The 27,520-nt window shown below is 42.1% G+C and overlaps 2 protein-coding genes across 3 annotated transcripts; both read left to right on the top strand.

Annotated features, from left to right (window-relative positions):
- The first annotated feature begins 346 nt into the window (after positions 1-346).
- LOC311108043 (centrosomal protein 43-like) lies at positions 347-14,701 on the top strand. 2 transcript variants are annotated; one of them, XM_084150687.1, is made up of 17 exons: positions 347-465; positions 849-898; positions 1,076-1,130; positions 1,251-1,339; positions 1,460-1,597; positions 4,236-4,292; positions 4,504-4,574; positions 4,828-4,889; positions 5,505-5,566; positions 5,683-5,763; positions 6,222-6,278; positions 6,884-7,113; positions 11,411-11,511; positions 12,264-12,335; positions 13,473-13,500; positions 13,657-13,744; positions 14,506-14,701. In XM_084150687.1, exons 1-17 carry the CDS (start codon positions 378-380, stop codon positions 14,584-14,586), a joined length of 1,410 nt encoding a protein of 469 aa, XP_084006813.1. In that variant the 5' UTR covers positions 347-377; the 3' UTR covers positions 14,587-14,701. The 2 variants fall into 2 exon arrangements, with proteins under 2 accessions (XP_084006813.1, XP_084006814.1); XM_084150688.1 differs by lacking the exon at positions 6,222-6,278 and having other exon boundaries at positions 348-465.
- Positions 14,702-18,183: 3,482 nt separating this feature from the next.
- Positions 18,184-19,342, top strand: ccr6a (chemokine (C-C motif) receptor 6a; the record flags this gene model as incomplete). The annotated part of the gene is made up of 2 exons (XM_084151134.1): positions 18,184-18,710; positions 18,780-19,342. The coding sequence occupies exons 1-2, from the start codon at positions 18,230-18,232 to the stop codon at positions 19,340-19,342; spliced, it is 1,044 nt and encodes a 347-aa protein (XP_084007260.1). The 5' UTR covers positions 18,184-18,229.
- Positions 19,343-27,520: the final 8,178 nt, after the last annotated feature.

Raw genomic sequence — 27,520 nt, 5'->3', positions numbered from 1 at the left:
TATAATACAAATATACAAAATCACAAACGACAAGAGACATGAGTCAAAAATGGCCATGACACATGAGACAGGCCAGCAAATTAAAAGTGACTTTGATCAAAATATCTGACATGTCTAAAATGTCTGATATCTCTCTATATATTACTCAAATTTTGATCCAGAACCTGCATTATTTGATCCTAATCCACAAATTGATACAGCACCAACCTATTTTGACATCACTCCCTCCTTGTGGAACTACAGAGGGGCAAGATTCCGTGTGCCACGCGCTGGCTTGCTGTTTAACTTTTTCCTGGAATCTGCGTTGGTGAATTAGCAAATAGCTAGCTGCCAGTGTTTGTTTTGGTTGTCTTGGTTGCCAATTAGCTAAAAGAAAGATGTCTGCCACGGATGACGATACTGAGTTGCGGGATCTTTTGATCCAAAACCTAGAAAACAGTGGGGTCTTGAACAAACTAAAGGCACGTAGCTACCAATATTGAAAAGTCGTATGTCGATGGACTCTTCAAAGACTGAGAATTTTGGTGTTGCAGCTTGTTATCGTTTCGAATAGCTAGCTAACGTTAGCTAGCTACTGTAACTAGCTGGCCCGCGGTAAAGTCACCGGCTGTCATCAAGAGATCTAGTGTCTTGAGATAGCTAGCTAGCTAAGTTAGCTAGCTAGCTACTGTACCTTCTAACATTGGATAACCAACAGCTAGCTAGATAGCTAACTATTTTACAATTAGTGCATATTTAGGTACTTAGCTAGTACTGTTACATAGCTAGCTAGGTAGTTCAGACCTGTTTGAGGCCCTCTTGCTTGGCCAACACCCTCTTTTGCTCTTATTTTCGTATTTTGTAGGCAGAAATGCGCGCTGCTGTCTTCCTGGCTATGGATGAACAGGATAAAGTGGAGGTAAGAAGATAGCTGACTTGTGTGCATTTTCAGTTAACGTTAATCCTGATAGTGTAACGTTACTTTAGGCCCACTTATTGCTTCTCTTAGTAATTACTTTTCATTTTTTGGGATGTCAGTGTAGTGTATGATTTACATCTGCATAACCTCTGCTACCACTCATTATCGTTCCCACAGAATAAAACTCCACTTGTCAATGAAAACCTGAAGAAATGTCTTAATACAAAGGATGGTAAGGGTTATCCACCGTGATTGTCTGAACAATAGTTTGCTAATCGCATAATAATCAACATACATTACAACGGCTCATTCTTTCCATGATGAGGCTGATCATGTCTTTCCCTTTTTACAGGACGCCTGGTGGCCAGCCTCATCATAGACTTTCTGCAGGTCTTTCACCTGGACTTTACGCTTGCTGTCTTCCAGCCAGAGATAAACTCAGTGAGTGTTTTACTCCCAGTGGATGGGGCTGGCCTGGCATTTGGTCAAATCATTTGGAATTGTCAGTGCTACATTCACCATTATGGCATGCAATTTATTGCGCGTGTGTCCTATTCTCAGCTAAATGGCCTGGACAGCCGTGAGCAGGTCTCTTGTGAGCTGGGTATCACCGAGACTGATATGAACAGGAACACTCCTCTCCTGCTGGAGCTTGTCAAGAGGGGCAGACACAGGGAGAAGAACTCCATCTTCTCAGAGGTAAAGACAGACCACTGCACAGGGCGTGCCATTTTACATACATAGGTTTAGTCATTCACTACAGAGGGAAAGACACACCACTGCACAGGGCTTGCCATTTTGCATACAGGTTTAGTCATTCACTATATACAGTTGAAGTCAGAAGTGTACATACACCTTAGCCAAATACATTTAAACTCAGGTTTTCACAATTCCTGACATTTAATCCTAGTAGAAATTCCCTGTCTTAGGTCAGTTAGGATCACCACTTTATTTTAAGAATGTGGAATGTCAGAATAATAGTAGAGAATTATTTATTTCAGCTTTTATTTATTTCATCACATTCCCAGTGGGTCAGAAGTTTACATACACTCAATTTGTATTTGGTAGCATTGCCTTTAAATTGTTTAACTTGGGTCAAACGTTTTGGGTAGCCTTCCACAAGCTTCCCACAATAAGTTGGGTGAATTTTGGCCCATTCCTCCTGACAGAGCTGGTGTAACTGAGTCAGGTTTGTAGGCCTCCTTGCTTGCACACGCTTTTTCAGTTCTGCCCACAAATGTTCTATAGGATTGAGGTCAGGGCATTGTGATGGCCACTCCAATACCTTGACTTTGTTGTCCTTAAGCCATTTTGCCACAACTTTGGAAGAATGCTTGGGGTCATTTCCATTTGGAAGACCCATTTGCGACCAAGCTTTAACTTCCTGACTGATGTCTTGAGATGTTGCTTCAATATATCCACATAATGTTCCTTCCTCATGATGCCATCTATTTTGTGAAGTGCACCAGTCCCTCCTGCAGCAAAGCACCCCCACAGCATGATGCTGCCACCCCCGTGCTTCACGGTTGGGATGGTGTTCTTCGGCTTGCAAGCATTCCCCTTTTTCCTCCAAACATAACGATGGTCATTATGGCCAAACAGTTCTATTTTTGTTTCATCAGACCAGAGGACATTTCTCCAAACAGTACGATCTTTGTCCCCATGTGCAGTTGCAAACCGTAGTCTGGCTTTTTTATGGCGGTTTTGGACCAGTGGCTTCTTCCTTGCTGAGCGGCCTTTCAGGTTATGTCGATATAGGACTCGTTTTACTGTGGACATAGATACTTTTGTACCTGTTTCCTCCAGTATCTTCACAAGGTCCTTTGCTGTTGTTCTGGGATTGATTTGCACTTTTCGCACCAAAGTACGTTAATCTCTAGGAGACAGAACGCGTCTCCTTCCTGAGCGGTATGACAGCTGCGTGGTCCCATGGTGTTTATAGTTGCGTACTATTGTTTGTACAGATGAACGTGGTACCTTCAGGCGTTTGGAAATTGCTCCCAAGGATGAACCAGACTTGTGGAGGTCTACAATTCTTTTTCTGAGGTCTTGGCTGATTTATTTAGATTTTCCCATGATGTCAAGCAAAGAGGCACTGAGTTTGAAGGAAGGCCTTGAAATACATCCACAGGAACACCTCCAATTGACACAAATTATGTCAATTAGCCTATCAGAAGCTTCTAAAGCCATGACATAATTTTCTGGAATTTTCCAAGCTTTTTAAAGGCACAGTCAACTTAGTGTATGTAAACTTCTGACCCACTGGAATTGTGATACAGTGAATTATAAGTGAAATAATCTCTCTGTAAACAATTGTTGGAAAAATTGTTTGTGTCATGCACAAAGTAGATGTCCTAACCTACTTGCCAAAACTAGTGGTTGAAAAACGAGTTTTAATGACTCCAACCTAAGTGTATGTAAACTTCCGACTTCAACTGTGTATATATATAATAAATACTATTTTTTTATTTTACAATCCAAAACATACACATACAAATGACAACATACAAACATCCACAACATCACCCCTGCGCAGAAGCCTACCTGATTTGATTGTGCTCTTGAATGGCCTTCTGAATGGAGTGACCAACTTGTGATTATAATGGACTGCTTTCTTGCTCTACTGCTTTCCCTGCTCTGCTGCTTTCCCTGCTCTGGCCTGCTGTTTTCTGATGTAAGGGGCACAAAGCCACAAACATCCCCAAGGTAGTAATTCTCATGATCTTCATTCGCCTTCCTTCTCACTCACTAGGGTACATTTACATCTACATAGAATATTATGAATGACCACCCACTGTTTCAAAATCAGGTATTATACATAGCCTACAACATGACCACACTGAGATGTAATCCTTCATACAACAACATTTAAGTATTTTGTCAATGGACCAGAGCTGCCAGAAAATAAACTGTATTACTCATAGTTGTCATTTTGCCGTGACTACCAAATTCTAATATTATCTGGGTCAAAAGAAGGCACCGTGCCATTAGTGTAAATGTACCCAGACGATTGAGAGAGAAAATGGTTTTCCTGTTGATCAGCGAGACTCTGACATAACAAGTTTGTCCTACTTTCTTACAGTCATGTTTCATGCTCTGCTCAAATCAGCAGAATGAGCTCGCGTAGCTATCCTATTCACCCATTCATACTGATAACTGTAGGCCGCAAAGGTGCACATGAAGAACTAGCGTATAACAAAATATTTTGATTTGAATATCATCAAGCTTACAATTTCATGTTTGTTTTTATCGCGTGTATTGATCCCAAGAGGATGCGACTTCAAATGTAGAGAGATTGCTTGGTCTGATATCAATGTTCTTCCTTTTCTCTTTGTAGGAACTAACCCCCAGGCAAATAGCAGACGCCCGGAAGAAGTTTGACAGTTATGACAAGGTGATCATTTTAAGTACAAATATTTTGAAGCCATCTCTTAAAATGTAGATGTGCTCATTTTGGTCATCCTCATAAGTTCTCATTTACATTTAAGTCATTTAGCAGACGCTCTTATTCTCCATTGCTATTGATTGCCTTGTGGAGGTGTTTCAATGTCCAAGATTCTTCCAAGATCCTGCCTTTTACGGTGTTTCATTTTTCTGCTTCATAGGCCAGCACTGGTGGGATACGCAAAGAGGATTTGAAAGTTGTGTTTGGAGATGTTTTTCCCAACTTCAACAAGTATGTTTGGGCCATGTCATTCAAGCAAAATGACAAAACACTAAGGTCTGGTTCCCTGGACACCGGAAAGCCCACTCCTGAACTAAAAAGCATGAATTTCTATTGAAAGTGCTTTGTCATTCAGGAATAGACTTAATCTGTGTCTGGGAAACCTGTCCAGACTGCAAAGCTGATATGACAATGCTATTTGTGACGTGAATCAACAGCTCATCAAGTTTCCTTAACAAGTTGTTGTCTGTGTGTCCAATAACAGGAACATGCTGGAGAAGTTTGTCACTGATGAACATAGAGCTGGAGACAAAGCCTCCAGTAAATGTAAGTGTTCTGTAGACTGAAAGGAATTGACATTCTTCATTTTATTTAACCTTTATTTAACTAGGCAAGTCAGTTAATAACAAATTCTTATTTACAATGACGGCCTGGCAAAAGGCCTCCTGTGGGGACGGGGGCTTGGATTAAAAATATAGGACAAAACACACATCACGACAAGAGACACCACAACACTACATAAAGAGAGACCTAAGATAACAACATAGCATGGCAGCAACACATGACAACACAACATGGTAGCAACACCACATGACAACAACATGGTAGCAACACAACATGGTAGCAACACAACATGGCAGCAGCACAACATGGTGCAAACATTATTGGGCACAGACAACAGCACAAAGGCAAGAAGGTAGAGACAACAATACAACATGCGACGCAGCCACAACTGTCAGTAAGAGTGTCCATGATTGAGTCTTTGAATGAAGAGATGGAGATTTAAACTGTCCAGTTTGATTGTTTCTTGCAGCTCGTTCCACTCGCTAGCTGCAGCGAACTGAAAAGTGTGGTTGCAATAGTTACAAGCATGGCAACACAAATCTGAGGAAAATGTTGTCATCTGCTGTAATGCTTTGTCTCATATCTCTGTCTCTGTAGCTATAGACTTCCAGGAGTTTCTGGGCTTGTACAAGCGCTTCTTCAGTCAGTGTCGAAGTGTGGTAAGACACCTTTACTCTTTTGAAGTTCCTTTTTAGATTGAATCATAGATTTAACTTTGTATGAACTGTTTCTTTCTGTGAAACAACACAATGTCAAATGTGTCCTTCCCTTCCAGGTCACCCATAACACCAGTGATGTCATTTACAATCCCAGTCGATTTATTGAGGAGAAGATAAACACTTCACCGGCTAGTAAGGTACATTGGCTCTTCTCAAACTATGGTGCAGTGCATGTTTTAGTGCTCTATATAAAATGGCTGTTGTTTCTCATAGGATAACTATTTTCTTACTTTGTTCAAAGTTAATATTGCATTCCTTTAATGCCTGTTTGTGTGAACTGTTATGTCATAACAGCTTTCTTGTGAATCAATACATTTCTATGGAATTTGCCTTAAAATAACATAGCAAGAGATCTAGTTTTGTAATTGCAGGATGTGAGCATTGGGTATAAATTATGTGGATATTTGAGAGAATGTTGATTGTTAAAACAAAGCCTCTGTTTTTACGCTTTCTTTCGAAAGGATGAAGAGGTCAGTAGACTAAACTGTATTTGATTCTCCCTAAATGTAGCCTCCTTTAGGGCCTACCCAGTATCCATCATGTTAGTGAGGCAGTGAGTGTGTGAGGAGGCTGATAGCTGTGTTCTCATGCACAGATCCCCAGGTTTAAAGGACATAAACACAGTGCACAGGCGGAGAAGGCTAACGCCAAGGTAAACTGCAAGGCGGGAACAGGGTTGTGCTCATTAGGCACCAAACGGAAGAGAGTGTACTGAAACAGAGGGACTAGCTGGACTAATAAGGAACACTCATTTTCGTTGGGTTTGCTGTAATGAACACAACCCAGGTGTAGAGTACCCACTGGGCACACACTGGTTGAATAAACGTTGTTTCCACGTCATTTCAATTAAATGACGTGGAACCAACGTGGAATAGACTTTAATTTGACATCTGTGCCCAGTGGGTAGGCTCATACCAATTCATCCAGGGGAAGTTCTCATTTCAAAGGCATGTCCGTACCATTTACTAATTGCTCACTTCACTGTCTTAATGGTTCATAGAGTAGGTGCGACTAACGTAGCTAAGCCATTAGCAAGGGCAGACCTCTAAAATGGCCTTTACCTTTACTTGTGCCGGATAGTTCTCAAAATATCTTTCCTATAGCTAATATTTCAGTGCCACTACTAACTCTCCCTGTCGCTTTAATCGTCTAACCATTTGCAACTAAATGCTAGCTAACCCACTCAAATACACAGAAGCAGCTTTAAACATGTGTTTTTGTTATTTTTATTGTCTTGTTCCTACATGTGCCACACAGGGCGTGGAGGTCAGTCACAGCCACAGTGACACCAGCCTGCGCTTTGGCTCTCTTCAGGGCAAAGGGCAGGGTCACGTGACGTCGATGCACAGCGAGGCGTGCGGGGACAATGACAATGGCCCCACGGTGAGCCTGAAGAAGGGGCTGGACCTGGAGGTGGAGGAGGACGCAGACGAGGACGACTCGTTCTTTGATGACCCTCTGCCTAAACCACAGAAAATCTATGGCTGGTGAGGACAGGGGTTGATAAAAGAGTTGGAGAATGTATGTCATAGAGAGAGCCTATCTTTTAACTGTTGTTTGATCAATAGGACTGTAAAGTTCCCAAATGTAAGAGGACTCCCGTGGTGTTTACATATTTGCAGAAATCCATTCAGGTGTATTTTGTGGCTTTTGGCGATTTGAGTTCTAATGATCTAAAGTCGCGCTGTTGCAACTGCCTGTAAACACACAGTCCAGTTCAAAGTGAATGATGGCAGGCCCGTGTGGCAAATGGCTTGTTTGTATAAAGGGATACTGTAGCTCTAATTGGCTATAGCCCACCGTTCTGTGTAGACTCCGGTCCTGGACAAGACAGATGTTTTTATTTGGTTTTATTTACTGCAGTGTCTATTAATTGCACAAACGCATTGCTGATTTCCCACTATATATTACTATAGAATTTTCACAAATGCCTTAGTATACACTACCGGTCAAAAGTTTTAGAACACCTACTCATTCAACAGATTTTCTTTATTTTTACTATTTTCTACATTGTAGAGTAATAGTGAAGACATCAAAACTATGAAATAACACATATGGAATCATGTAGTAACCAAAAAAGTGTTAAACAGATCAAAATATATTTTATATTTGAGATTCTTCAAATAGCCTCCCTTTTCCTTGATGATTGATGATGGTTAAGTGTGCCTTGAATTCTAAGTAAATCACAGACAGTGTCACCAGTAAAGCACCTCCACACCATAACACCTCCTCCTCCATGCTTTACGGTGGGAAATACACATGCAGAGATCATCTGTTCACCCACACCGCGTCTCACAAAGACACGGCGGTTGGAACCAAAAACTCTCCAATTTGGACTCCAGACCAAAGGACACATTTCCACCAGTCTAATGTCCATTGCTCGTGTTTCTTGGCCCAAGCAAGTCTCTTCTTCTTATTGGTGTCCTTTAGTAGTGGTTTCTTTGCAGCAATTTGTCCATGAAGGCCTGATTCACACAGTCTCCTCTGAACTGTTGATGTTGAGATGTGTCTGTTACCTGAACTCTGTGAAGCATTTATTTGGGCTGCAATTTCTGAGGCTGGTAACTCTAATGAACTTATCCTCTGCAGCAGAAGTAACTCTGGATCTTCCATTCCTGTGGCGGTACTCATGAGAGCCAGTTTCATCATAGTGCTTGATGTTTTTTGTGACTGCATCAAAGTTATTGAAAAGTTCCGTATTGACTGACCTTCATGTCTTAAAGTAATGAAGGACTGTCGTTTCTCTTTGCTTATTTGAGCTGTTCTTGCCATAATATGGACTTGGTCTTTTACCAAATAGAGCTCTTTTGTATACCCTCCCTACCTTGTCACAACACAACTGATTGGCTCAGATTCATTAAGAAGGAAAGAAATTCCACAGATTAACTTTTAAGAAGGCAGACCTGTTAATTGAAATGTATTCCAGGTGACTACCTCATGAAGCTGGTTGAGAGAATGCCAAGAGTATGCAAAGCTGTCATCAAGGCAAATGGTGGCTATTTGAACAATATCAAATATAAAATATATTTTGATTTGTTTAACACTTTTTTGGTTACTAAACTCAGCAAAAAAAGAAACGTCCCTTTTTCAGGACCCTGTCTTTCAAAGATAATTAGTAAAAATCCAAATAACTTCACAGATCTTCATTGTAAAGGGTTTAAACTACTGCTCGCTATTGCGCAGTGACCTGTTGGCCTTCAAGAAGGCAGATGTTTCCATACGTTTTTGTAAACTGGTCCCAACCATTAAGCCAAAATGTAATTGGTTGATTCAGTTGAATAGCAGATGCCTTTATCTATCTTCTGATGGCCTAGCCAATGGCTGACTTAGCTAGCTAGATTTATCTCCCCAGAGACCAGCAAAGTCTTCAGTGTTAACCCTTTCCTTTCCAACAAAAACTGAAGGGCTAAGGATTTATAAAATAATGATTATTATTATAACGATAATTACATGATTTTTGTGTAATTATCGTTATTATAATAATCATTATTTTATAAATCCTTAGCCCTTCTCTGAAGGCGTATAAGGCCCATTGTTCCCCACTGTGTTTGGGTTAGTAATAATTTGTAGAGTGGCTCTATTTGCCCTCCGTATGCATTTTTTCACTATTCTGAATGTCTAAAGAATCCATATGTTTTTCTGAAATATTAACACAGAAATACTGTACATTTTCAACTCTTATGGTTGTGATTTGACAGTTACAATCATGGTCTTGAATTGGACTGGCATTCTTTTGGTCTTGGACCCCTTGTCCCCCTCCCGGTCTTGGTCTTGACTCGGACTCTATTTGCTCTGGTCTTGGTCTTGAATCGGTCTCATTTTAGGTGGTCTCGAACACAACACTGTGCTACAGCATACAATGACATTCTAGACTCTTCTGTGCTTCCAACTTTGTAGCAACAGTTTGGGGAAGGCCCTTTCCTGTTTCAGCATGACAATGCCCCCGTGCACAAAGCAAGGTCCATACAGAAATGGTTTGTCGAGATCGGTGTGGCAGGATTTAACTGGCCTCCACAGAGCCCTGACCTCAACCCCATCAAACCCCTTAGGGATGAATTGGAACGCTGACTGTGAGCCAGGCCTAATCGCCCAACATCAGTGCCCGACCTCACTAATGCTGTTGTGGCTGAATGGAAGCAAGTCCCCACAGCAATGTTCTAACATCTAGCGGAAAGCCTTCCCAGAAGAGTGGAGGCTGTTATAGCACCAAAGGGGGGACCGACCCGATATTAATGCCCATAATTTTGGAATGAGATGTTCGAGCAGGTGTCCACATACTTTTGGTCATGTAGTGTACATTCTGTTCCCCTTTTCTCTCACAGTAACTTTCCATACACAAAATTCCTCTAATATAGTAGTAGAAGTAAATCTATTTCAAGATAGAACCCAACATGATGAAGTATTGTGTGAAGAGGAGTGCGGCTCTGTCGCCGCCCTGCTCACTATGTTCTCTCGCTCTCTGTCATGCTGCGTATGGAAGTAGTAGCCTTCCCCTGGCTAAGAGTCATTCAGGGGCCAGTCTCTCTGAAAAGAGAAACAGTCAGAAAGAGTAAGTATGTCCTCACTGTAAACTCAATGAGCTAGGCTAATTACAGTGATTCATAATAGTTTTGAAATACAGGACTGTGTTATTTTAGGGCACACCATAACAAAACATTTTGCAATGGAAAACCAAAACACGGGTTTCTTATTGAACAATTCCACGTAGTTTGTTGGTGCCTAATGAACACGATCCTGTTCTATTTATAGCAGGTAATCGCAAATAGATATCCTTGTTAGCTTTAGTATTGTGTACTCATATTGAAAGTACAAAGGAGGTGTTTGTTAAGATGACTAAAGTGCCTTAGAAACATGGACCAGCGTGTGTGGGCGGGGTGGTGGGTAGTTTGGTTCCACATAGGAGCACTGTGCTGTCTGTCTCTGCTCTGCTGTCACGTGTCTTTGTTTTTCCCTTGGGGTTTCTCCTCCTCTGTCTGCCCAGCGTTGTTCTCTATCCCCTTCCCTTCTTCTTTTCTGTTTATCTGTGTGTGTCTCCTTTCCTCCGTCCCCAAGCAGCTCCGTCCGCTCTCTGAGGGAGGAGAGCCTCTCAGGGCGCTCCTTTAACCCAATGAGGAGGGGCACTAGCCTCAATGAGTGAGTGTGCATGATGCTGGTGTATCACTCCGCCATTAGCTAAGTCAGTTGCACTCATCTGAGTGATAAGCCATGACAAATCTGACCATTTGCTTGCTGCCTCGAAACCAACAATTAACGTTTGTAACGTTGGCAATGACCTATAAATAATAACCTATACTAATATGGTGTTCATGGTCTTGTACTTTAACACTTTCATTTTCTTTGCATGTGTGTGCGTGTTTTTTTTCCATGTGTGTGTTGTGTGAGTGTATTTCCTTCATTATGCTCCTGTGTTTGTCCTGTCTGTCTCCTCTCTCTGGGCTCAGCCTGTCTGCTCTGGGTAGTGACACAGAGGGTGATGGGGACGAGCTCTTTTCTGACTATGGTAATAAACTGAGCTGCTTGGAGCACAGGTGAGCTGCAGGCCTCTCTTTCACGGCAGGCATCTCATTGCTCTCTCTCTCTCTCTCTCTCTCTCTCTCTCTCTCTCTGTCTCTGTCTCTGTGTCTGTCTCTGTGTCTGTCTCTCTCTCTCTCTCTCTCTTATGTAGTGCCACACTCCTTCTTAGTATCTCTTATATGACATGCCTGTCTCCTCTGCCTTAGTCAATGAATGTGAGTTGAATGTGTTTGGCCTCCAGACTGAGGACTTTTCTTGTTTATCCCCCAGGAGAGCAGCAGATTCGGACCCAGCCCCCCAGAGGAGTGCTGCAGGTGGGGGGTTCCACTCAGGAGAAGCCCATCACAGAGACCTCTCAGGCAGCAGAAACGGTGAGAGCAGTGGTGTGGGTGTGTGCTATGTTTAAAGGGTTAGAAGCACTAAATCACGCCGGTGTGATCGTGGGATTCAAGAGGTTTTAATTCCATGAATAAATCAACCTTAATTCCAGTCATAGACTTCTACTGCTCCTGTAGCCCAAAACATTATTTTTTAACATAGGCCTTATTTTCTGCACACACACTCATCACACAATGCAGTCTAAGCATGTTAGAACCACAGATGAAAGGGAGTTTGTTCAAAGTATCTTTGCTAAAACAACTACTGGGGTGGGCTATACCAGCTGATCATCGCAAATGTAGTCTAGATAAACCAGCTAGTGAGCTAGGCTATGCTGTCAAAACAAGCTAACTAGTCTTTACTTGATTTTAAATGTGTTCTGCTACTGACAAAGTCGAACTGCAGTTGCCCCCTTCCCTGTCCCTGACTGTGAGACAACACATGCTAGCAACTCTAAAGTAACCTACTATTGGCAGTATTCATTTCAAACTCACCGGTGCCGGAAGGTAGCTTGTGCATGCAGGAAAAGTGCAGCAGCTCTCTGCCGCGCTCTCTGTGGAAGAAGGGCAGGGGAGGGGACTTTCTTCAAGATGATAAATTATCCACATTGATGGGCAATTTGTTTCTTTTAAAGTTACAAGAGAGAAAAGAGACAAAATTAAATACAACTTTTTTTCATAGGGCTGGATTTGAAATATGTTTTCTTCTTTACTTCTTGAATAATCTCTTGAATGCTTTTTTTTAGGTACTTCTAACAAAGATAAAGGATTCAAAGACTTGAAAATGATGAATGATAAAACCGGATCTTCCGCGCAGGGTATGATATTAACCCAATTCCATGTTTTTTATTTCTTTATTTTAGATTATACTGTTTTGAATATGGAGTTGGTCCCCCCTTTGCTGCTATAACAGCCTCCACTATTCTTGGAAGGCTTTCCACTAGATGTTGGAACATTGCTGTGGGGACTTGCTTCCATTCAGCTACAAGTGCATTAGTGAGGTCGGGCACTGAAGTTGGGCAATTAGGCCTGGTTCGCAGTTGGCGTTCCAATTCATCCCAAAGGTGTTCAATGGAGCCAGTCAAGTTCTTCCACACCGATCTCGACAAACCATTTCTGTATGGACCTCTCTTTGTGCACGGGGCATTGTCATACTAAAACAGGAAAGGGCCTTCCCCAAACTGTTACCACAAAGTTGAAAGCACAGAATCGTCTAGAATATCATTGTACGCTGTAGCATTAAGATGTCCCTTCACTGGAACTAAGGGGCCTAGCCCGACCATGGAAAAACAGCCCCAGACCATTATTCCTCCTCAACCAAACTTGGGGCAGGTAGCGTTGTCCTGACAGAGAAAGTGTTTCCACTGCTCCAGAGTCCAATGGCGGCGAGCTTTACACCACTCCAGCCGACGCTTGGCATTGCATATGGTGATCTTAGGCTTGTGTGCAGCTGCTCAGCCATGGAAACCCATTTCATGAAGCTCCCGACGAACAGTTGTTGTGCTGACGTTGCTTCCAGAGGCAGTTTGGAACTTGTTAGTGAGTGTTACAACTGAGGAGATACGATTTTTACGCACTTCAGCACTCAGCGGTCCCGTTCTGTGAGCTTGTGTGGCCTAACACTTCGCGGCTGAACCGTTGTTTCTCCTAGACGTTTCCACTTCACAATAACAGCACTTACAGTTGACCAGGGTAGCTCTAGCAGGGCAGAAATTTGACGAGCTTACTTGTTGGAAAGGTGGAATCCTATGACGGTGCCATGTTGAAAGTCACTGAGCTCATTCTACTGCCAATGTTTGTCTATGGAGATTGCATGTCTGTGTGCTCAATTTTATACACCTGTCAGCAACGGGTGTGGCTGAAATAGCCAAATCCACTAATTTGAAAGTGTGTCCACATACTTTTGTGTGTATATATAGAGTATCATCCTGATATACCCCTCTTTGTTTTGCCAGATGACGACTATGACGATGACTTTAACAGGTAATGTAGGACATTGTCCTGTATCTTCCCTAGATCTCACTAGCTATTTTTAGATGCTGCTCGGTGCTCATTCAGTTTCATGCCCTATCTGTGACTTGAGAGATATCAATCTAAAGGGTTTCCCTTCTCTGTGTGTTTCTTGTTTACCACCACCAGCCATCGATCAGATATCTCCAAGAGCGAGGTGAGCATCGGAGAAGAGATCGAGGAGGTTTCCATCGAGGGACCCGACAACAGCGATAAGGTGTGTGGGAAGGGAAGGGAAAGGGGATACCTAGTCAGTTGTACAGCTGAATGCATTAAACCAAAATGTGTCTTCCGCATTTAAGCCAACCCCTCTGAATCAGAGAGGTGCGTGGGGCTGCCTTAATCGACGTCCACGTCATCGGTGCCTGTGTGTCATAGTCATAGGAACGGCAACAGGCAGTCAACCCTACATATGTGTAAAGCTACTCAGCAGTGGGCCCTTCTTGTAGTTACTACAGTTTTAGGTTGAGTTTGACATAAAGGCACTATGTACAGGAAAGGGAAGCTGGTTGTTGACTTCCACTTGCAGATGTCAGAGTATATCAATCAATTGGTGAAAAGATTCCAGTATAGGGTGGGGATAGGAATCAAAATGTAATCGACAGTTGATATTCTCTTTTGAGTACATTCAATTAGCTACATTTTACATTTTTTTTAAATTTTTACGTTTTAGTCATTTAGCAGACGCTCTTATCCAGAGCGACTTACAGTTAGTGAGTGCATACATTTTTCATACTGGCCCCCCGTGGAAATCGAACCCACAACCCTGGCGTTGCAAGCGCCATGCTCTACCAACTGAGCTACAGGAGATACTGACATGTTCCCTATAATCATGCCGTACAGAAATAGGTCTAATAAATATGAATTTTAAGTAAGTAGTTGTCTTTGGTGGTATTTCTACATTACCATATCACACACACTCTCACCCTTTCTTTTCTTTCCCCCTCTTCCCCCTCCATTTCCCCCCCCCCCCATCAGTTTGATGAGATCACTCAGGACCTCAGCGTATCTCAGCTCAGCCAGAGTCAAGGAGCTGACTACATGGAAGAGGTGGCATGACAATCCATCAGCCTTACACCACAAAGGCCATTTCTTCTACGTTAACTATTATTTATGTTGTGTGTGCACATAATTTGTGTTCATGGACCTAATAAAAGGACCACTGTTACCAAGATTGTTCTTGAGCATGGTTTTTATTGTGATCCTTTTTTTAACTTTGTTTAGTATACAGATGACTAAAGGTTCTCAGGGGTGACATGTTGAGACATCAAATACTTTTTATGTCAATCTGAAACCACAATGTGGGAGCTTACTGTAGTTTGTGCTGTGTCTAGATTTCATCCTACTGGCACACCACCGCAAAATGGTTCCATACTTACTACATTTAGTGAAAGGTCATGTAAAAAATTATTTTGGTTTGTTCAAACTTTTCATACCTGTTTTGTATAACTTTAAATTTTATGCAGAGGATGTAGACAACCATAATTAATCATAGTAGATAATGACAACTATGGTATGTAGGTACATTAAATGGCTAAATATCTTTTTTTTTTTTTACCTTTAAAACAATATCCCCCACATAAAGAAAGTCTGTGTACAACAATACTACTGCAATATACCTCAGGTTTGAGCAAGTCATTAGATTTTTTTTATTTAAATTCCAATGTACCCAACATTCAAAATTGTTGAATGATTGGAAGTGAGTAAAACAGTCAATATGTTTCAAAAGTTTATTAGGTACACCCATCTAGTACTGGGTGGGACCCACTTTTGCCTCCAGAACAGTCTGAATTCTTCGGGGCATGGAAACATTGCTCAATTGGTATCAAGGGACCTAATGTGTGCCAGGAAAACATTCCCCACACCATTACACCACCCCCACCAGCCATTGACACCAGGCAGGATGGGGCCATGGACTGATGCTGCTTATGCCAAATCCTGACTGCCATCAGCATGATGCAACATGAACCAGGATTCGTTGGACCAGGCAATGTTTTTCCACTCCTCAATTGTCGAGTGTTGGTGACCACGTGCCCACTGGAGCCACTTCTAATTGTTTTTAGCTCATAGGAGTGGAACCCGGTGTGGTCATCTGCTGCAATAGCCCATCTGTGGACAAGGACCAACGAGCTGTGCGTTCCGAGATGTCGTTCTGTACACCACTGTTGTACTGCCCGACTGTGGCCCGACTGTTAGCTTGCACGATTCTTGCCATTCTCCTTCGACCTCGCATCAATGATCTGTTTTCGCCCACAGGACTGCCGCTGACTGGATGTTTTTTGTTTGTCGCACCATCCTCGGTAAACCCTAGACACTGTCGTGTGAATAGCTCAGGAGGTCGGCCATTTCTGAGATACTGGAACTGACTTGCCTGGCACCGACGATCATACCCCGCTCACACTCTAATGTTCAATCGAACGTTAACTGAATGCCTCGATGCCTGTCTGCCTGCTTTATATAGAAAGCCATGGCCATGTGACACTGTCTGTAGGAGTGAACCATTTTTGTGAACTGGCCACTGAGTGTATAGTGAGCATATTTCTTGAGTTGCCCTGCTTTATCTTGTGGTTATGTAGGTGTGTCAGGCTGCCAACTGAGGTTTTGATTTGAGAACTTCACTTCACAGTGCATGCAGTGACGCTGCTTGGCCACACACATGTACGCTGACAGTCTAGGTTGATCAAACTGACAAAAACGTTACTTCTTCCTTGTTGATCAGACATACTGTTATCTCTGAATGAGATATTCTGAGGATCACAGCTTCACTTCTTCAAACTTGGCTAAGAGAAGTCCAAAGAGCCTTTTGGAACTTGATTACTCAGTTATTCTGGTAAATCCTCTCTCACACAACACATGGAATTATATGTGACCTAGGCAATCTTAGCATGTTTTTAAAAATATATATATAATTTACTTGTATTGTTATATTGTAAGAGGAAAAACTGCTGGGTTAAATATGTTCAATATGCATTTAAATGTTTATTTGGAAACAGATGATACTGTATGTAAAAAGATCTTACTGTGGATTACATTGTATCTATTGTAATCAAATTTGTTGATTTCTAAATCATGTCCTACCTGAAATTGACACAGCTGCACCATTTTGGAATCATTTAAATTCTACTGTTGCCGGTCTTGTCTGACATTGTATTGTCTGCATTGATGCACTTTGGACCATTTTATTACCATTCATTCTTTTCACATACACTTTTTATTAAAACAGTTGTGTACAATAGGTTCATTCTACTTGAGACTGCTTTAATTGTTTGTTTAGGTTTATTATGCAGTCTGAACTCACTTTACCTTTAAAATATATCTCAGGATCTTGCTGGAATGTTGCATGAACTCTGCACCTAGGGAAGCTAGGGAAATGGCTACTCTATGCAAAGAATAAGCAATGTCTCACAAAACATATTGGACAACATAACCTATGCAAAAGCCTTTGACTAAGCTGTCTGGTCCAGATTGATCCTTCATCAGGGACCCACATGCACAGCCCAGATAGAACAGAAATTGTTGTAATTAGCCCACCATCACAAATAGTTCAGAAAAGAAATAAAAAAATTAAGCAAATCGGTTTTATATTTAGATGACCTCAAAGAGAGATGTATAGACCTAGGTTATTATAGTAAACTAAAACAAAACTAAGCATGAAGAAACAATTTAGTAAACTGAAATCAAATAACAAATCCGTTTGAAAAACAACAACTACACTGAAACTATCTTTGACTCCAAAACAAAATTAAATAAAAACCATAATTAATTATTTAGTTAAACTTTGGCCAAAAATCGAATGGGGGTTTTCAATATATTTCATAGTTTTGATGTCTTCACTATTATTCTACAATGTAGAAAATAGTACAAATGAAGAAAAATCCTGGAATGAGAAGGTGTGTCCAAACTTTTGACTGGTACTGTATATACAACACCAATGGCTCCTAGCATCCAAGGCATGATTTCTGTCATTAACACTTAAACTAAAACTGAAATTAAATCATATAAAAACAAAATATACATATTTTGATACAACTAAAACTAAATAAAAACTAGCAAATCAGGTCTGAAAACTAACAGAAACTAAACTGAATTTCTAATTAAAATGGAAAAACTATGTAATGACCAATTTACAAAGAATTACCTAATTCTAACGCCCGCATTAACCCTTAGTCGCAATACTGGGATAAAGTGCTGTGTGTCATTGTACACTACATTTAAACCACAGTTGTTCAATTGAGATACTTAACCACACTCTCATGCATTTACAGAGGGAATTGGGTCACTCATGCAGTATTGGGGTTATGACCTGGTTTCTCTGCAAGTTTCCAATCTCTGCATCACACCACACAACATTGCTAACCCCAATCATCCCCAGATTACTTAATAGTCACACTTTTGGAAGGATGTTAATTAACTACCATCAGATCTTTGCAAAAATCCAAAGGCTTTGTAGTTTATGTATATAGATTTTAGTATGTCATGAGAGTAATGCATTTTTGAGTTTGAGTACGTACAGTACTGTATGTTGAAAATAAATGATACATTCTGTCAAATTCCATGTGTGGTAAATGTAAGGCCTGTTCTTCTCTGAGTACACTCTCTCTCTCTTTGTCAATAGGAGAAAATGGATGATACAGATTATAGGGAATCAACAAATGGCATTACAGAGGACTATGGTGTGATTGATTATGTGGAGCCATGTCAAATGACAAAAAACAAAAGTGTGGAGAGAGTGGTGCGACTCTACATCCACTCTGTCATCTGCATCCTGGGCTTACTGGGAAACATCCTGGTGATCGTCACCTACGCCTTCTACAAGAAGGCCAAGTCCATGACGGACGTCTACCTTCTGAACGTGGCCATAGCCGACATGCTGTTTGTGGCGGCTCTGCCCCTGATAATCTACAACGAGCAGAGTGGCTGGGCCATGGGGACGGTGGCCTGTAAGATTCTCAGAGGGGCCTACGCCATCAACCTGTACAGTGGCATGCTGCTTTTAGCCTGTATTAGCACCGACCGCTACATTGCTATTGTCCATGCCCGCCACTCCATCAGGCTCCGCTCCAGCACTCTCCTCTACAGCCGCATCATCTGTGCTACAGTCTGGAGCCTGGCCCTGCTCCTCTCCATCCCCACCTTTGTCTACTACGAGCGTTACGTTCCTGCACACAGCTTCTACAGTGGAAGTGAGAATGGATTCTATGATTACAGCAATGCTACGACACCTGTTGGTCTGAAGAACCCTATATCCTCAGAGTCAGAGGAGGACTCTGTGGTCTGCAACTTCAGGTTCCCGGACAAAGCCACGGCCCGCCAGATGAAGGTCCTGGTCCCCAGCACCCAGATGGCGGTGGGCTTCTTCTTGCCTCTGTTGGTTATGGGCTTCTGCTACGCCAGCGTCATTGTCACCCTGCTGCGCGTCAAGAACTTCCAGAGACATAAGGCGATGCGCGTGGTGCTGGCCGTTGTGGTGGTGTTCATCGCCTGTCATCTGCCCTATAACGCCGCCCTGCTCTACGACACGGTCCACATGTTCAAGCTCCAGCCGTGCAGGGAGGTGGACACCACCCAAGTGGTCAAGACGGTGACGGAGACGGTGGCCTACCTGCACTGCTGCCTTAACCCGGTGCTGTATGCCTTCATTGGGGTGAGGTTCAGGAACCACTTCAAGAAGATTGTGGAGGATGTGTGGTGCATGGGGAAAAGGGTCATGAACGCCCGACGCTTCTCCAGGGTCACGTCCGAGATCCACGTCTCCACCGCTCGTAGGTCTGTGGACGGATCCTCTACCGACAACGCATCCTCTTTCACCATGTGAGGAGGAGACCCTTTGGTGGAGACTGCTGTTGCTTAGAACCCTAGCGTAGTCTGTGTTTCATTTACCAATGCCTAGTGAAATTCTACACACCCCTTGCACAGTCTTCACATTTTTCTGCCTTCAAATTAAATTAGATCTGCGTTTTTCCTACTGATCTGCACAACCTATTCCACATTATCAAAGAGAAAGACAAATTATAGAACATAAAAAAAAAAAAACACCCCAGAGGTAATACTTGGTGAAATCACATTTGTATTTGTATTTGTATTTATTATGGATCCCCATTAGACGTTTCTCAAGTAAGAATTTTGTTAGGACTGTCTGGGAGTGGTTTTAGTGGGAAGGGGAAGACTGAAAACAAGCGGTGAATCCCAAACCACCCCTCGCCCCTACCAACTCGCTTGGAGGGCCCTCTGTTGTCATGTGTTGCTTACAAAACTCAGAGGATGACTTCCAGAGAGTGGTGAGGAGAGCAATAAACCCATCAACTTCGGGACGCAATTCATGTTCCACTTTTAAATAATAAAACAAGCATGAACTTCAAATGAACAAATCCCCCCCTGTCGTTTTACAAAATATAAACCTCAGTAACAGTTAAACAATTTGGGAATCATTTCATCTGTTATATGTGTTAAGTCTCGAAATCATACATAAACAAATGCACATGGCATATAATTAGTCACACCTCTCCATTATTTTGTATTACATTGCACAAACTCCAAACATATCGAGGTGCGTGTCGGGATAGCACTTTTCTCTGAAGCCTACAGCCTTGCTGGCTTGGCCAAAGTGGCCATCAGAGGGTTTAATTAGCCCCTACACCCTCGATAATTTAAACTCCCTCAGTTTGGGACACTTGTGCATATGGCAGAGGCATGCGTGAACACGCAAATGGAGGGCCGAGGGGGGCGAGGGGAAGGGAGTAATTTGGGATTCAGCCTAGCTGTTATTGGCAGAGAGGTTTGGAACTCTCTTTCTTATTGGTCTATTAACTCATTTACCACCTGGTGATGTCACCAGGCAGGCCAAAACTCCATCCCACCAAAACAGGCTGAAAATTCAGCTCTTACCATTATCATAATAATATTCACAATTTCACAGTATTATTCCAAGCACATAGAGTGGAAATCTATACAGTATAAAACACAGGAAAATCTCATGTAAAAACAATGTATACAGTATATGTTGCCTAAGGGAAAAAAGTATTTGATCCCCTGCTGATTTTGTACGTTTGCTCACTGACAAAGAAATGATCAGTCTATAATTTTAATGGTAGGTTTATTTGAACAGTGAGAGACAGAATAACAACAAAAAAATCCAGAAAAACGCATGTCAAAAATGTTATAAATTGATTTGCATTTGAATGAGGGAAATAAGTATTTGACCCCCTCTCAATCAGAAAGATTTCTGGCTCCCAGGTGTCTTTTATACAGGTAACGAGCTGAGATTAGGAGCACACTCTTAAAGGGAGTGCTCCTAATCTCAGCTTGTTACCTGTATAAAAGACACCTGTCCACAGAAGCAATCAATCAATCAGATTCCAAACTCTCCACCATGGCCAAGACCAAAGAGCTCTCCAAGGATGTCAGGGACAAGATTGTAGACCTACACAAGGCTGGAATGGGCTACAAGACCATTGCCAAGCAGCTTGGTGAGAAGGTGACAACAGTTTATTATAGCGATTATTCGAAAATGGAAGAAACACAAAATAACTGTCAATCTCCCTCTGCCTGTGGCTCCATGCAAGATCTCACCTCGTGGAGTTGCAATGATCATGAGAACGGTGAGGAATCAGCCCAGAACTACACGGGAGGATCTTGTCAATGATCTCAAGGCAGCTGGGACCATAGTCACCAAGAAACCAATTGGTAACACATTACGCCACGAAGGACTGAAATCTTGCAGCGCCTGCAAGGTCCCCCTGCTCAAGAAAGGACATATACAGGGCCGTCTGAAGTTTGCCAATGAACATCTGAATGATTCAGAGGAGATCTGGGTAAAAGTGTTATGGTCAGATGAGACCAAAATCGAGCTCTTTGGCATCAACTCAACTCGCCGTGTTTGGAGGAGGAGGAATGCTGCCTATGACCCCAAGAACACCATCCCCACCGTCAAACATGGAGGTGGAAACATTATGCTTTGGGGGTGTTTTTCTGCTAAGGGGACAGGACAACTTCACAGCATCAAAGGGACGATGGACAGGGCCATTTACCGTCAAATCTTGGGTGAGAACCTCCTTCCCTCAGCCAGGGCATTGAAAATGGGTCGTGGATGGGTATTCCAGCATGACAATGACCCAAAACACACGGCCAAGGCAACAAAGGAGTGGCTCAAGAAGAAGCACATTAAGGTCCTGGAGTGGCCTAGCCAGTCTCCAGACCTTAATCCCATAGAAAATCTGTGGAGGGAGCTGAAGGTTTGAGTTGCCAAACGTCAGCCTTGAAACCTTAATGACTTGGAGAAGATCTGCAAAGAGGAGTGGAACAAAATCCCTCCTGAGATGTGTGCAAACCTGGTGGCCAACTACAAGAAACGTCTGACCTCTGTGATTGCCAACAAGGGTTTTGCCACCAAGTACTAAGTCATGTTTTGCAGAGGGGTCAAATACTTATTTTCCTCATTAAAATGCGAATCAATTTATAACATTTTTGACATGCATTTTTTCTGGATGATTTTGTTGTTATTCTGTCTCTCATTGTTCAAATAAACCTACCATTAAAATTATAGACTGATCATGTCTTTGTCAGTGGGAAAACGTACAAAATCAGCAGGGGATCAAATACTTTTTTCCCTCACTGTATGGATGCAAGGACAGACAATCAATTATATCAAAATTATAGTTTAAACCATGTTTTGAGGCTATACAGTGTTTTTTTTACAATTACGTTGTTTATAAACAATGTTGCCGTAAAACAAGCTTACATTTTGGGCTCTGATGGGGAACGATAGTTGAACTAAGCTCATGAGGCATTTATAAGTTACTGTATATTCTTCAAGAATCAATGGGTGTATATAATTTATTAATTTAGTCCAAAAATGTAGGAATTGCAGATTGCCCCTTTAAAGTATGTACTGGCACAACGATCAGGACAATACATTCAAATCTGTGTTTCAGACATGACAAACTGCTTACAATTACAGTGTAGATGCAGTGCATTCGTGAAGTATTCAGACCCCTTCCCTTTGGCACATTTTGTTACGTTACAGCCTGATTCTAAAATGTATGAAATTAAATTTGTTCCTCATCAAACTACACACACCTGTCACGCCCTGGCTCTGGGGACTCTTGTATGTTGAGCCAGGGTGTTAGTTTCTTTGTGTAGTGTCTATGTTTCGTTTCCTATGTTCTGTTCTAGGTTATGTGTTTCTATGTTGGCCGGGGTGGTTCTCAATCAGAGGCAACGAGAATCAGCTGTTGCTTGCACTTGTGATTCGTGGGATCTTGATCCGTAAGGTTTGTGTTTAACCCTAGGACTTCACGTATCGTTTATTGTTTTGTTCATGTGTGTACACTAATAAAAGTATGTACGCTTATCAAGCTGCGCCTTGGTCCACTGTTTCTAACGATCGTGACAACACCCCATAATGACGAAGTGAAAACAGGTTTTTAGAAATGTTTGCAAATTCATTAAAAAATAAACATTTGAAATAACTTATTTACAGTATTCAGACCCTTTGATATGAGACTCGAAATTGAGCTCAGGTGCATCCTGTTTCCATTGATCATCCTTGAGATGTTTCTACAACTTGATTGGAATCCACCTGTGGTAAATTCAATTGATTGAACATGATTTGGAAAGGCACACACCCGTCTATATAAGGTCCCACAGTTGACAGTGCAAGTCAGACCAAAAACCAAGCCATGAGGTCAAAGGAATTGTCCATAGAGCTCCGAGATAGGATTGTGTTGAGGCAATATCTGGGGAAGGGTACCAAAACATTTCTGCAGCATTGAAGGTCCCCAAGAACACAGAGGCCTCCATCATTCTTAAATGGAAGAAGTTTGGAACCACCAAGACTCTTCCTAGAGCTGGCCGCACGGCCAAACTGGGAGGTGACCAAGAACCCAATGGTCACACTGACAGAGCTCCAGAGTTCCTCTGTGGAGATGGGAGAAACTTCCAGAAGGACAATTATCTCTGCAGCACTCCACCAATCAAGCCTTTATGGTAGAGTGGCAGACGGAAGCCATTCCTCAGTAAAAGGCACGACAGCTCGCTTGAAGTTTGTCAAAAGGCACCTAAAGGACTCTCAGACCAAGAGAAACAAGATTCTCTGGTCTGATGAAACCAAATCGGAACTCTTTGGCCTGAATGCCAAGTGTCACATCTGGATGAAACCTGTCACCATGTTTTTCAGGGGCAGGGACTGGGAGTCTAGTCAGGATTGAGGGAAAGATGAACGGGGCAAAGTACAGAGAGATCCTTGATGAAAACCTGCTCCAGAGCATTCAGGACCTCAGACTGGGGTGAAGGTTCACCTTCCAACAGGACAACGAGCCTAAGCACACAGCCAAGACAACGAAGGAGTGGCTTTGGGACAATACTCTTAATGTCCTTGAGTGGCCCAGCCAGAGCCCGGACTTGAACCCGATCAAACATCTCTGGAGCGACCTGAAAATAGCTGTGCAGCAACGCTCCCCATCCAACCTGACAGAGCTTGAGAGGATCTGCAGAGAAGAATGGGTGTGTTTTCTCTAGATTGATGAGGGGGGGAGAAACAATTTAATTAATTTCAGAAAAATGCTGTAATGTAAAAAAAATATTGTGTGTCCTGCCGCTAGTCACACCACCACCCAAGCCACAAGGGTGTGAGAATAAGTGTTGGGCAAAAAACCTCACCCTCTATTCCCATGGCAATAACTAGTGTCAGTTCAGCTTCCAAGACCAATTTAGTGTAATGATACCCCCAAGGCAGTACCACATAGATCTACTTGGGGCCTCTTTAATTGAATACACTTCTTTTAATACTTGACAGGCAGAGACTTTGAGAGCAGAATCCCACATCAATCTATGAATACAGAGTCTATAAGGAGCCAAGTATGTCAATAGGACAAAGAAGCGTTCAGTCTGGTTTTACCAGTAGGACAAGAGAAAATACAGCCACTACCATCCAACTTCCCATTAGCAACCAATCCGGATCCAATTAAATCAGTAACTATTTATGTTGTGTTAAGTGTACAAAAACAGACCAATGTTTGCCAGAAATCATTAAGAATTGAAATACCAGCACAACTGAAGAGCTGTAGATAATGATAGCAAGATAAGTGCTTTGGCCTATATTGCTTTTCAATGTAGGTTACACACTTAACACATTAACATTCTGCTGCAGTACAGTATTTGCCTGAATGAACCATACATCCTTAAATGAGATAGTAAATACGGCACACTGAAATGAAGCACATGCACACCATACATCAATACATTGAGAATGTAATGTAAACCAGTGTAGTATTGAATGCGGTTGGTTTGGAGTTGAAAGGCTGTCATACAGCACATACTTTATGTATGATTCCCTTGTATTCTGGTGTTGAAAACAATTGAAGCTGTCAAACCATAAACATGAAATAAACAGCCAGCGAGCAGGCGAGAGGTCCATAGAATAGTTTTATTACAGCAATTCAATCATACTGAAACACCCAACACCATCACTCACAAGCTTACGAGCATTGCATTAGAATTATTAGCGTTTTGCCATTCATTCAGCAATATGACTGCCTTGGTCCACACAAACTTAACTCACACAGCAAGCTCACTCATAAAGAATTTTGGTTAGACCCAACCTCAAGCTGAGTATAGACCTTTGAAGGACTTCAAGTTCAGCGGCAGGATCTTTGTCATGAAAGCATAATGCCCTTTTAAAATGTTGATCTTACAGATACATTATTCCATATAAACACAAACACTAATGATCCTCACAAAATCCAAAATAGTACATGTGAATTTTTTTTTATTGCAGTAAGAAACAGCCTAAAGGACAGAGGAAGATATAGGTCTTGAAGTTACATTAAAACCTTGCCTTGCCCTCAGCAATGGGTGTGGCGTGGAAAAGCAGCTACATTTGCACTCTTCACTGAATACGACAAAATTAGTGCACACTGTAAAGGTGTGTATTTGGATGTCATTCACTTTGAAACAGGATCTTATATGACTGAGAGGTAAGGGGATGTTTGATACTTTTGTTAGAGCGTAGAGTCCTACATTAAGTAGACATGGCAGACCTAAGGGCACAGACCATCAGCATACAGTGGCTTGCGAAAGTATTCACCCCCCTTGGCATTTTACCTATTTTGTTGCCTTACAACCTTGAATTAAAATTGATTTGTGGGGGGTTTGTATCATTTGAGTTACACAACATGCCTACCACTTTGAAGATGCAAAATATTTTTTCTTGTGAAACAAACAAGAAATAAGACCAACAAATTGAAAACTTGAGCGTGCAAAACTATTCACCCCCCCCAAAGTCAATACTTTGTAGAGTCACCTTTTGCAGCAATTACAACTGCAAGTCTCATGGGGTATGTCTCTATAAGCTTGGCACATCTAGCCACTGGGATTTTTGCCCATTCTTCAAGGCAAAACGGCTCCAGCTCCTTCAAGTTGGATGGGATCCGCTGGTGTACAGCAATCTTTAAGTCATACCACAGATTCTCAATTGGATTGAGGTCTGGGCTTTGACTAGGCCATTCCAAGACATTTAAATGTTTCCCCTTAAATCACTTGAGTGTTACTTTAGCAGTATGCATAGGGTCATTGACCTGCTGGAAGATTAACCTGCATCCCATTCTCAAATCTCTGGAAGACTGAAACAGGTTTCCCTCAAGAATTTCCCTGTATTTAGCACCATCCATCATTCCTTCAATTCTGACCAGTTTCCCAGTCCCTGCCGATGAAAAACATCCCCACAACATGATGCTGCCACCACCATGCTTCACTGTGGGGATTGTGTTCACGGAGTGATGAGAGGTGTTGGGTTTGCGCCAGACATAGTGTTTTCCTTGATGGCCAAAAAGCTACATTTTAGTCTCATCTGACCAGAGTACCTTCTTCCATATGTTTGGGGAGTCTCCCACATGCCTTTTGGCGAACACCACACGTTTGCTTATTTTTTTCTTTAAGCAATGGCTTTTTTCTGGCCACTCTTCCATAAAACCCAGCTTTGTGGAGTGTACGGCTTAAAGTGGTCCTAAGGACAGATGCTCCAAACTCTGCTGTGGAGCTTTGCAGCTCCTTCAGGGTTATCTTTGGTTGCCTCTCTGATTTAATGCCCTCCTTGCCTGGTCCGTGAGTTTTGGTGGGCGGCCCTCTCTTGGCAGGTTTGTTTTGATGCCATATTCTTTCAATTTTTTAATAATGGATTTAATGGTGCTCCGTGGGATGTTCAAAGTTTCTGATATTTTTTTATAACCCAACCCTGATCTATACTTCTCCACAACTTTGTCCCTGACCTGTTTGGAGAGCTCCTTGGTCTTCATGGTGCCGCTTGCTTGGTGGTGCCCCTTGCTTAGTGGTGTTGCAGACTCTGGGCCTTTCAGAACAGGTGTATATATACTGAGATCATGTGACAGATCATGTGACACTTAGATTGCACACAGGTGGACTTAATTAACTAATTATGTGACTTCTGAAGGTAATTGGTTGCACCAGATCTTATTTAGGTGCTTCATAGCAAAGGGGGTGAATACATATGCACGCACCACTTTTCTGTTATTTTATTTTTTTAATTCTTTGAAACAAGTAATTTTTTTCATTTCACTTCACCAATTTGAACTTTTTTGTGTATGCCCATTACAGGAAATCCAAATAAAAATCCATTTAAATTACAGGTTGTAATGCAACAAAATAGGAAAAACGCCAAGGGGGATGAATACTTTTGCAAGGCACTGTATTGGCAGCAAGTCACAGGCCTCACACTGTGTTTGGTGTGTGTTTGTTGTGTGTTTGGTGTGTGTGTGTGTGTGTGTGTGTGTGTGTGTGTGTGTGTGTGTGTGTGTGTGTGTGTGTGTGTGCGCGTGTGTATGAGCTTGTTTGCGTGTGTGTGCGAGAGTGTGTGTATAACAAAATTGCATTTTAAATCACTTGCAGACAGGGTCATATTCTCATTTCACAGCGAGCCTGAGTAAATTACCCTCTCTTTGTCCCTGCTGGCTGGACTGGGTGACAAAGCAAAGCACGCATT

The sequence above is a fragment of the Coregonus lavaretus genome (genome assembly GCF_964263955.1).
Source record: "Coregonus lavaretus genome assembly, chromosome: 33".
Lineage (NCBI taxonomy): Eukaryota > Metazoa > Chordata > Actinopteri > Salmoniformes > Salmonidae > Coregonus > Coregonus lavaretus.
Note: the sequence above shows the minus strand (reverse complement) of the source record. Positions and strands in the feature narration are given on the sequence as shown.